This window comes from Melitaea cinxia, chromosome 23, assembly GCF_905220565.1.
Source record: "Melitaea cinxia chromosome 23, ilMelCinx1.1, whole genome shotgun sequence".
Taxonomy (NCBI): domain Eukaryota; kingdom Metazoa; phylum Arthropoda; class Insecta; order Lepidoptera; family Nymphalidae; genus Melitaea; species Melitaea cinxia.
Genome location: NC_059416.1, coordinates 12,826,084 through 12,838,639, shown reverse-complemented (window position 1 = coordinate 12,838,639; position 12,556 = coordinate 12,826,084). Strand labels below are relative to the sequence as shown.

Below are 12,556 nucleotides of genomic sequence, written 5' to 3'. Positions count from 1 at the left end.
GAACTTAAAAAATAGTAAATCTATCTATAGATCTACAGTATCTGAGGGTAGTTGTCAGGTTGTCACTCTGTTGACCCATATAAGCAGTAGCGATAGGCGAGCAGGATGTGGATCGCTGTCGGTCGCGGTCGATGTAATCTTTGACATGTCGTGGTCAGAAAGAACTCGAAAATGGTATATTTATACGATCAATACAGCTGCGTGTAAAAGTTAAACTTTCACTGTAATAACATTGTAAAACTAACGAGTTTGTTTGATTAAACAAGTGATGGGAGCGAAATTACAATGAAAAATGTTACAGAAATGTGTAAAACTAACTCTTTTTGATAACATTGTAATATATTAGACAATATGAAAATTTCAAGCAGACAAAGTCGCGGGCACCGGCTAGTCTGTCCATTCGTCACAAGGAATGTTCTAGAAATTCATAGTTGTCTACTAAAAGGAATGTTCAAACAGAATAGAGCAAGAGATTATTTGGAATTTGGATTGATTACTTTAGAGTAGGTTTCCGATGGTTGTCGCCGCTTTTGCTCAACTATATTGAACATAACACAAAAATCAATACAATTGACTCGAGTCACAGCCGAGTCAATATTGCCTAGTTTAAACTATTGAAACTAAATAATTGTGTTTGCTCGCAAACGAAAAAAAAACCGACTTCAATTACATCGACAAGTAATACAACGTAGATCGACGAAAAAATAGTCAAGCAACTACGCGTTATCAAAGATTACTCAAAAATTAGTGATCAGATCTCGATCAAATTTATATGTGACCATATGATAAACATCAGCTTTCGATTAAATTAAAAATTATCAAAATCGGTACACCCAGTAAAAAGTTAATACGGATTTTCGAGAGTTTCCCTCGATTTCTCTGGGATCCCATCATCAGATCCTGGTTTCCTTATCACGGTACCAAACTAGGGATATCCCCTTTCCAACAAAAAAAAAGAATTTTCAAAATCGGTACATGCAGTAGAAAGTTATGCGGTATAATACAACGTAGGTCGACGAAAAAAGCGTCAAGTAAAAACGCATTATTAGATATAACTCGAAAAGTAGTTGTCAGATCTCAAATAAATTTAAATGGGACCAATTGGCACACACCACCTTTCGATTAAAACAAAATTTGTCGAAATCGGTCTACCCGGTCAAAAGTTCTGATGTAACATACATAAAAAAAAATACAGTCGAATTGAGAACCTCCTCCTTTTTTGAAAGTCGGTTAAAAATTATGTTTATACAAAAGGGTACATTGATTAAAAAATAAAATAAATAAATATTTACAGCATACACACGGTCATCTGTTCCGGTAACAGCCGACTGGTATAGCTACATTTTTTTTTCGATAAACATACATACATATATATATATATATATATATATATATATATATATATATATATATATATATATATATATATATATTACACCTGGACTCGGGGTGGAAATCGAACCCACAACCCCTGGGGCAGAAAGCATACTACAACCTGCGCCAACGGGCTAGTCGAATATAAAATATTGCTAATAATTAAGAAAGAATTGAAATATTGTTAGAAATTCTACTTCTCGGTAGGAAAAATTGTAAACGAATTTCTCTACGAGTTACACTACAAACAAAGCCGCAACAATGTTACAGACAACAAGCACAAAAAAATGAGCAAATGCTACTGCCAGGTGTTCATAAATGTTGTAAGCATATTAAGTGCAGAGTTCAGGGACAGCCGCCGGCCACGAAGTTCGGCAATATCTATACAAATAAACACAATTGGAGTGTCTGTTTGTAATATAAATAACCGCTTTTTACTGCATGCATACGGATGTATACACGGTACATATCCAAAACCACCAAAATAACATTTTTTACAATTTTCAATTCAAAACAAAAACCGCCAAGGACAGCCGCCGGAGCGTGGTGGATTAAGCTCTGATCCTTTTCCTGTATGGTGAAACATGCCTATGCCCAGCAGTGGGATATTACAGGCTGAAGCGTATATATGACATTCGCACCAAATCTTGCGTCTTAGTTGACTCACGGAACACTCGCGGTCACAACGACAAGCCGACAAGGATGTCAGTCTGCGGTTTCTGCACTATTACGTAGTGTTGAGGATTGCGAACGCGAAGGCTACCAGAGCAACCCTATTAGTAAACCTGCACGCATCGCATCAATACACTAAATTACCTTAAAATTGAGTCACAAACAAGAAACATATTTTGAGACGTTTTAACTTGATCCTAACCAAGTGTTTTCGTTAAATTACGGCAAACTCGTGTGCTGGAGTACGACTTGCTCTTAGCCAGTCTTTTTATCTCCACGTATAAAACACAGTAATATTACTGTACATTCAACAACTGAGTACAATGTCCAGTGATACATCTATACATATAATAAAATGGTAGGAAAGTCAAAACTGTACATTGAATATTTTTTTTAAAGAATACTTGGGTGTGATCTACAATCGATACCGAAGCCAAAAATATAGTTTTTAGAATTTTTGTCTGTATGTATGTCCGGGATAAACTCAAAAAGTACTGCATGGATTTACTTTAAATTTGGCACGAATATTATTAAGAAGTCGGGTCAACATATAGGCTACATATTATAACGCTATCACCTACGGGGAACGAGCAGTGAACCTTTATTTCTTCAACGCATTCTGTAACAACGTGTAATCTAACGACGCATATTTGAATGTTGTTGTTATAACCATGTCATAAACTAGCTTCACACTATAAATAAATACATTCTGTAGTATATTTAGTATCAGCATTGCACCCGTGTGAAGCCGGGGCGCGTCGCTAGTTAACTGTATAAAACGAGATCACTTGGTGCGGATATTCCAGGACATTTGATCGAGATGAATCAACGTTAGGCTGCAGTGGTCTCAAAGGTTTCACTGATAAAGCTTTGTGATGACGCGTACTTCGATACTGAATTTAATATTGGTTTTGTATTCGAGGTTAAAAGGAGTGCCATGACGTTCCAGCTAAATGTAAATTTAAAAAGGCATTGATGAGTAATCGTGTTATATTATGAGATATGATCAGAACATGATCAGAAAAGTCTCGAGGCTGCAATTGAACACGCTATGGCTATATGTGGTCGATGAATGCTACGATAATAGTCAATAACAAAACAAAATAAACACACTTTGAGTATTTCCCCTGATCGCATCTATCGAAAAAACGTGTGAAAAATTCGAACTTATAGTTTGAAGACTGACCTCTCATGATTTTTTTGTTGGTCTGTTTTGTGCACGTAATATACACAAAGCATCACAGCCAGTTCCAGTATTTAGTCAACACGGGAGCTTCCAAATAGCTGTTGATTCATAACACTGCAGGAAGTCGGCGCGCATGTTTACGGCGAGTGGCGACGCTCTCACAACACTCGTGAAACATCGTCGTCTATTGGCGAGCTTATCAATTAGTTCCGTGTGCAGCGTCTTTCATCTCGCAGTCTAAACAATGTTGACTATTGAACACGTTCTGTCTCTATTAGATCATTTACCGTTGTAAGGCATAACAAACGTTGCATTTCAAGGGCGGATTTAGTTTTTCTAGCCGATGATAGAAACTGCGGTATCTTTCTATAAGAAACAACACGTTTGACTAAGAATTATTTACACAGCATCTTGATCATAACACATCATTAAAAAAAAGTAAACTGAACTGTAATCGATATAATACGATATAAATAACAAATAAGTCGGTAACCGAGTAGCTGAGACCGCAGCCTTGAACCACGAGTAGTTCATAATTGCTATACAATTGTTGAAATATTTATGTACCGTCGATAACAGCACATTATCGGCAAATAGCTTCACTTTCTGAACTACAATTTCTGTCGGCGAACACGGTCAGTTACACACATTAGTCTCGTTCTAAGACATTTCGTATAATTTCAAACTTTTACGACAATGTATCCTATATGTTGAATTTGTTTTTAGCGAGCCTGTATAGTTGATTTCGCTATTCTACCCGATAGGTGGGGCTCTGAGAGTTGCTATCATTTTTTCAGGCAAGGACATCTATATGTAACAGCTGTAATGCTGATTCAAATAAACAGCAGGCGTTAAATGAATTATCAAAGTTAAGCGACGCCTACCGACCAAATGTACGAATAGAGCGGGAAGTTGGCTTCCCTTTACGTAACCGCAATAGAAGTAACATTTCGCCGCAAGACTGACCAACACTTGTCACGTTAACTGATTCGTTGCAGTTGGAATGGTGACAAGACAAAAGCAGCAGTGTGCTAAATATATATATATATATAGTTAAAAAGTTTACCGCGAACTGCAGCTGATAACAATGTATGTTTCCTTTATTTACTTGTCGTTATAAAATACTTGGAAGAGTTCGTTGGAGGAAAACGCGTCGCTTATCGGCGCTCTCCGTGCAGTTGTTTGTGAGTAAACAATGTAATTACGCGCTCGTGCGCCGCTGTCGTGCCGCGCTAGCTGTCGAGGGCTATTTGTTGTATGCGAATCGTTCCAATTATTACACGAGTTTATCGTATTTCACGCACCTTGAGAATCTTCGTACGGTATATTATGGAATGGTAGGACAATATTAGTATAGCGTATTACATAATACTATACTGTAGAAGGTTGTAACTGGGCTGAATTACTGACTAATTTTAGATACCCTAAAAGTCAAAGATACCTATCTGGAACTCCAAGGAATTACAAGATAAATGCCAAGTAATAAATAGGTTAAATAGTTCGGTAACAAAACCTCGAACTATAAATGTAAATTAATTCAGAAGTGATCGTGAAAATATACGATGCATACAAAAGTAGTGCAAAATAACGCACGAGGCGGGTTCAGGGCGGGTCGCATCGATTAGAATTGAACAGGAGCGCGTGACGTCGGCCACTGCCACGGTTACCTACATAGTAATTAGGGGCAATTCATAAAGTAGGTACAACACACTAAGGGGGGGGTGGAGGTGAGTTGGACCAGCTGTGATAAGAGCAGGGAAGAGTCCAAAAACCGTTAAATCCGTGTGACGTAATTTATGGATGATCCTTTATGCCAGGCTTCGTTATTAGCAGCGCGAGCACACCGATGGGTAACCTCAAGACCTCAAAGATCCTCACGATTCCCGTCTATCTACGAATTACATAATATTACATCTTTCATTCATTGAATTACAAGAATTACTTTAGAGCTTGCCAGTTTTTCCGCAAAGCACAATTTTTTATTTATCACCACACTGCAATGTAGGTAAAAATCTTTTTTCTGTATTCGCGTATTGTAGGTGCGTGTTCAATCGCTGAGACATTTCTCACACATATTTTATAATTTGATACACTTACTGTAAAATTCATTCTAAAATCAAAAAATATAGGTAATGTAAACACATATTGTGTTTATTTTAAAACTTTTTAAGATAAAATTGGTGTATGGCTTTATAAATAAAGAATTTAAAAAAAGATAAAATTCGTCAATAGCAATAATTTTTTCATCCACAATAACATTTGCAAAATCATACATAGCAATATAGGAGTCACTAAGCCTAAAAAGCAGCTATGGAAACTTCATGTCTTTATTTCCAGTAGCTTCGACTGAGTCAGTCGAGCAAATCAATTAAATCATATAGATTGAAGTATACGGTAAACAATGACATGGCAAAATCGTCAAAGATTTTAATATCGACAATAAACATGAAACGTCGATACGACGTACTCATAACCCTTCACTTATCTTGAATTATTATTATTGTTACTAGTACCGTAACTGTGACTGGTAATTAGCATCGTATTTTAATGGAAGTTATAAGAGATTCGCATCGCATCGCATTCAGCCTGTACATCCCACTGTTGGGCATAGGCCTCTTTGTTCGTGAAGAAGAAAGATTAGAGCTTAATCAACCACGGTGTTCAACTGCGCATTGGCGGATATAGAATACATGATAACAACTGACAGCTTAACGTGCTCTCCGTGCCAAGGTGGGGAGCAACACAAGAAGCAACAACCAGATCGGAAATAAAGATTTGTAAAAACGCAAATACCCACTCCGAGCGGGAATCGAACCCGCGACCGTCGGTGTTTAGGCGCCGCCGATACGGCACACACACCAGAGCGCTGCGGACGTCATAAATCAATTAATTATTTATGTGAAACGATTGCTATCAGATATTTACGGTAACAACCGGGACCATCGTCTTAACGTGATAATAAGAGATTATTTGGATTCTTCTTAAGATTCCTGCACGAATATCTCGCGATCGTAACGAGGCTCAATCAAGCACAATGGCCACAGGAACTGGCTGTTCGCAGCAATTGAGGCGCACGCAGCGACCGACTGCGAACTGTTCCGCGTTTGATGATCTCAGACTGTGTGACGACTTAACGACTCCTTTATACAGGTTGGCGCAATAGAACGTGCATATTGAAAAATAGATTAAAAATAAATACAATAGCTGTTGTTAAAATAAAAGCAAGGAATTGTAAAGTAATAACAATTTTTTTTTAAGTAACATCATCTAAATGATGACATTCTTTACGACGGAACTTTCCTTAGTAATGCTTGTGTAATTACTACCATTTCACAACGGACTCAAAGAGGATATCCTCTTTCAGCTGATCGATGTTTTTCGGGTTATTACTGTAGACTTGAGGTATCCCCAAAAAAAGTCAGGCTGCGTCAAATTTGGACTACGAGGGGATATATACATGGGATATCACCTCTTTTCGAAATCAGTGTACCTGGGAACGTCTGTTTCACAACTACCATGAAGTCATTTGACGTGACTGGACTACCAGTCACACGTCAAATGACTCCATAGTAGCACTAGCTAGAATTCACTATTCTTGTAATTTAAAATTCTAGAGCCAAAAAAACGTTCCAACAACGCAACTTAGCGTTCGGTATTAACAATGATGTTGTACTGCGCATGTTCAAAGAAAAAATGATCAATCATTTTTCCGATTTTAAGTTTGCAGCCTATACTGTCAATTTAGGACTAAGCAGTGGTTTTGGCGTTTGAGTGTGAAATTCTCACTGTCCCAGTAACGAGAACTTTGAATTTTGACGGTTTACGAACCCATTTATATGGGAATAGGCCTCATCAGAGAAAAAGATATTGTCAAAATTGGAAAATTAAGCATTTCATTAAGAAATGCGAGCCTTTTTCTGACGTCATTCTTGTGTTTATTGCATATTGCAGCTTGTATGGATGCCGTTTAAGATCCAAGTTTAAAATTCTTTGAAACTTCGTCGCGATAATGTAAGAGACGATCTCTTGCAAGTACACAATTGTGGATGTTCTCGTAGAGACTGCATAACTCTCTCAACATTGTTTTAGGTCCTGGATGTTCTAGGACGACCTTTTGCTTGTGGTTTAACGTTTAACCAGTCTCTTCATTCGCTTTACTCATATTTTAATTTGTTTGATGTTGAATTTGTATAAATTAAAGATTTTGGCTTGAGAACATAGATTTATTCATTTATTGTGTGGTAAGAACAATTTGTAGGTTGGAAGTGAAGGGAAAAAATATAGTCAAATAGACAAACATAATAATGTTGCCGTTATTAAAAATAAAATAAAAATAATAGGCGCTTCAACAAATTAAATTAGCGCATGTATTATACTTTTTTTATGAATTCATGAAGTTAGAGGTAATTTCAACATATTTGAAAATAACATTCAGATTGACAAACCAAACCAAATTACGCAAAGATGACGACAAATATGAATGTAAACCTCTTAAAGAAACTTAGCTATCATCAACGATTAAAGTTCTAATAAAAAGTTATAAAAAACATAAATGAAGCGAACACACATCCAACATGACACGACGCCTCTGATTTATGAAGGAACGCTTATGAGGAAAGATGCTTCTGCGAGTCTAAAACGACCAACTTTTAATAAAAACTTCCTTGCATCTTTACTACTGCACTACTACACTATCCTAAATTTTAAGTTTACTTAAATGCGATTTTAGTACTTAAATGCGAGTAAAGTAGAAACTTAAAATTTAGAATACAAGATGATATTAATGGAAATGTTAAAAACGTGTATTAGTGGGTAGAAAGGAATGAAATATCTGAAGAATAAATGAAAAACTACTAGTATATACACTATTGCGTCACATCATTAAATACAAATAAATAGGAAAACATAAATTGTACAGTAATTAAACTTTATTACGCTTTGAGAATGCTCATACTATTGACGCTCTACCCTAATATTTTATTGTGAATAATTAATCATTATCTTTTATGAGACAATGATAAAATTGAAAATCCCCTAATGCTCGCATTCCATATGTGCTTTATTTTAAACCTGAAAATTGCGTTATTTTTACTAATTAATGTTTATTCAAGATTGATAAAAACCAAAATGATGCAGGCAGTGACGATGTATATTTCGTGGTATGTCGCTTGGTAATGAGAGTCGGTAATTGAGATGGCACACGGTTGTAAATCGATATAATTACGCGGGATGTTCCGAGCCACGGAACGAGCCCGCCGCAGGAAATACGTTGTCAAATACGATGACAATTCAGCACTGCGCGAAGCTCATAGCCGCCAATCATATGCTCATTGCGACAACTTGCAGTGAATCTTCGACTGCAGGCGCTAACGAAGTTTTAGTGCGTTTTAATAGAGGCGACAACGAAATTAATTAACGGTAGGTGTACCGCACTCGAGCTGCGTCTCGACCGAGGACGGGTGTCTTAATGATATGCCCGATACAATTAGTTTCGAATAAATATTTCGTATTCTCACCTTCAGCGGGGTTTGAAACGGCGTCGTGAACCAGCGACGCCAAGCAGCCCGACAACCCTGTAACACCAATAAGTGGAGATGAGTCCAAACATGTGTGTAATACTTTTCTACTTCTGTTGTGTAAAATGTAACAATTCAAAGTAATCACTATATAATAAGAGCGATGATCATTTATTAATGGTACGTAGTTCAGTAGTAGGTAGTATTGGTAGGAACGACACACAAAACACAGGCTAGGGCACGAGCACCGGCCGTGACTCGTCACTAGCTTCAAGGACGCCGGCCGATGTGGTCGATTTCGAACAATGCAAACTATTCCGATTATATAAGTGTATTTATACAAAAGAAAAACTTCAACCGCAATGTTTTTGTTACATTTACATGATTTCCGTTTTCTAATAACGGATAATTATTTCAATCGGTACATTTTCCTGTTCGTGCATTTTTAACGAACGAGCGAATTTAAAATGCAAGTAAGTTTTCAAACAAAGCGAAACCACCATAAAATGATCATGTACTTAAGATTACATGTGTAACTAGAATACAATATAATTGTGTTTGCTCGCAAACGAAAAAAAAACCGACTTCAATTACATCGACGAGTAATAAACGTAGATCGACGAAAAAATAGTCAAGTAACTACGCGTTATCAAAGATTACTCAAAAAGTAGTTATCGGATCTCGATAAAATTTATATGTGACCACATGATAAACATCAGCTTTCGATTAAATTAAAAATTATCAAAATCAATATACCCAGTATAAAGTTATTGCGGATTTTCGAGAGTTTCCCTCGATTTCTCTGGGATCCCATCATCAGATCCTGGTTTTCTTATCATGGTACCAAACTAGGGATATCCTCTTTCCAACAAAAAAAGAATTATCAAAATCGGTACATCTAGTAGAAAGTTATGCGGTATAATAAAACGTAGGTCGACGAAAAAAGCGTCAAGTAAAAACGCATTATTAGATATAACTCGAAAAGTAGTTGTTAGATCTCAAATAAATTTAAATGGGACCAATTGGCACACACCACCTTTCGATTAAAACAAAATTTATCGAAATCGGTCCACCCGGTCAAAAGTTCTGATGTAACAGACATAAAAAAAAAAAAAAAAAATACAGTCGAATTGAGAACCTCCTCCTTTTTTGGAAGTCGGTTAAAAATTATAATTGTTGTCTACCTCTATATAGAGCACTAATTGCCTGTAAGAGAATTGTAAAGTACCAACATAACAATACGCATTGATGTTCAAAACTGACGTAACAAAACTGATTACTAAATATTTCTTGGAAATAATATCTCTTTGTTTTATATTTTATTAAACCTAAATTAAAAAGACTTGTCTGAATTATATTTTAACAAAGCTTTATCTCATTTGACGGTTCAAATGGTGTCATATACGAGTGCAGGGTATTTTATTAAGCTCCTCCTATCTTTAAATTTAAATAAAACAAAGTGTGTGACAGTGTGAGATATCATCGATTTTTTTTATTCGTTTGAAAGTTCAATTGATGCCATTATGTATGGAACATTACATCCTGCAAATGTCCGCCGCGGCTTCGCTTGGTGGCGCCCATCCGAAATATCTATTTTCCATGACTTGCGCATATAATGGATACCCATGCCATCGGTCAAATTCAGCCTGACACGCGTTGGGGCAACGGTCACTGCACTGGTTTGCGGCTGTTAGGCTGGCGGTTGCTGGTTTGATCCCCGCACATGACAAACATTTGTATTGACCATACAGATGTTGGCAGTAGTCTGGATATTTGTTCATTCCTTGTAGGTCTCCCCACCGTGCCTCGGAGAGGACTTTAAGCGAACGCCGTGAGCTGTACGGTTGTTTGCCAACCTAATTGTATAAAACGTACCGTGAGTGATGTGGTCGTGCCGGTGGCGCGTTAGCTGCGACAGTGTGTGCTTGCTCTGCTCGTAGGTGGCGAAGAAGCAGGCATGCGCTGGGCCCGCGCCCATCACCACCGCAGACATGCCGCGAATAGGCCTAGGGGCAAAACTATTGTTAACACACATTGCACATATAGCAAGCAAGATTTGGCTGATAGATAAACCAGGAAGACAGTTATGGTAGCGCTGTCGAGATTGTCGAGAAAGAAATTACGATACTTCCGTCGTTCTGAGCAGATATCCTAGAGTTTATTTTAATAAGACCAAGATAAATATGACTCATGTCTCAATTAGGTAGAAAGGTTACACACTGACTACACTAAGCTATACTGTTGGCTTTCTTTTCATCTATTACATTACATATTTACGTATCATCTTGACTTGTATATTCAAAATTGTCTGAGGTCTACTTGATTGTAACATATCTCATGATGTTTGGTAACCAAAAAAAAAGTTATGCAACGTTATGAAATTTAATTTTGACCACACTTTATCCATTCAAATCCACCGCTATCCCCACCAAAATCATAACTACAGTTTCCGGTATTCAATGTTCATATTTAAATATTATTATACTGTAACTGCGCAAATGTATCACGTAGGTGTTAAAATGTTGACATTCGAGTGCATGCTACTTACAACTTTATCATTGAAACGGTATTTGTTTTTGTAAGTATTGAGATAAATGAGCAGACAACACATCTTCAAGATATACATACATACCTACATATATACATAAGAGTTAACCGCTGTAATGTGTGTGTAACTTGCGTGCACGTGACCGAACGACTGCACTAAATTGGATATTTCTTTTTGAATTGAAACTTCTTTAGCATCTTTGTGATTTGAAACTCGACGGAACGAAGAATGCGTCACGATAAAAAGAGAAACATAAATGTATAGGAGACACTGAGATGGAATACGTTACTACGCAAAACGCGTAAGCGACGCCTCTTGCAGGGCACTTACGACCTTCTTTACGAGACCGTGATCAGCGTTGATAGAACAAATCGCAACGGCCTACCCTCCTACGACTTGTTAGAAGAAGAAAGAAGATTTCACTTCTGCCGTATGAGAATTGCGCACACACTTTGGGTTCGTTAATGTCAGGACAAGGTAAAAAAAATAAAAAAACGATTTTTCACTAAAAATATATGGCGGTACAATGTTGCCTGGTCAGCTGCTAGTTATAAATACTTAAACGACTCGTTGTTTTTTCGTGTGTCCTTCGAAGCATGGTCTGTTTCAGGGTCAATTGTCAAAATAACTAAAATCAATATTGATTGGCGCGATGTATCGTGGTTCAAGGTATTTTTTTTTATATGAAAAACAAAAGATTTTTATTAATTATTTATGACCACTGCGGTTCTGGAGTTATGCCATGTTGGCGGCGCCTAAACACCGACCGTACCGGGTTCGATTCCCGCTCGGAGTGGCTATTTATTGTGTTTATACCAATATTTATTTCCGGTCTTTTTGTTAGTCACGTCACGAGAGCACGTTAAGTCCCGGTTGTTATCATGTAAACCTGATAGCGATCGTTACTCATAATAGGGAATATCCGCAACCCCGCATTGGAGCAGCGTGGTGGATTAAGCTCTGATCCTTGTCCTACATGGGAGAAGAGTGCTATGCCCTGCAGTGGTATATTACAGGCTGAAACGTAATTTATTTAACTCCTCAACCAATAACAAACTATTTGTGTAAGCTGACGCATATGTTGATTATCTTGTATCATTAACGTAACAAGAATATTTGTATTGAGTGGAAGGCAAATGGAAAACTATATATTTTTTATATTTTTTTTTTATTCGAAAACCAACAGCGGCACAATTCGTATATATATACCATTTAACATATTATTAACAATAATAAGGCCAATAATAGGGTTTCCTATCT

At 37.1% G+C, this 12,556-nt stretch overlaps 1 protein-coding gene and 1 long non-coding RNA gene across 2 annotated transcripts in view; both read right to left on the bottom strand.

Moving 5' to 3' along the window:
- Nucleotides 1–12,556, bottom strand: part of LOC123665143 (mitoferrin) — a 43,908-nt gene that overhangs the window by 6,049 nt on the left and 25,303 nt on the right. Inside the window, exons 3-4 of the mRNA XM_045599488.1 lie at nt 10,624–10,754; nt 8,749–8,805 (exon numbers count right to left, since the gene is read on the bottom strand). Coding sequence (XP_045455444.1) covers nt 8,749–8,805; nt 10,624–10,754 — 188 coding nt within the window. The remainder of the gene's footprint in view (nt 1–8,748; nt 8,806–10,623; nt 10,755–12,556) is intronic.
- Nucleotides 6,462–7,089, bottom strand: LOC123665024. The gene is made up of 2 exons (XR_006744966.1): nt 6,777–7,089; nt 6,462–6,732 (listed from the first exon to the last, which is right to left on the bottom strand). It is a non-coding gene; the product is annotated as an uncharacterized LOC123665024 (long non-coding RNA).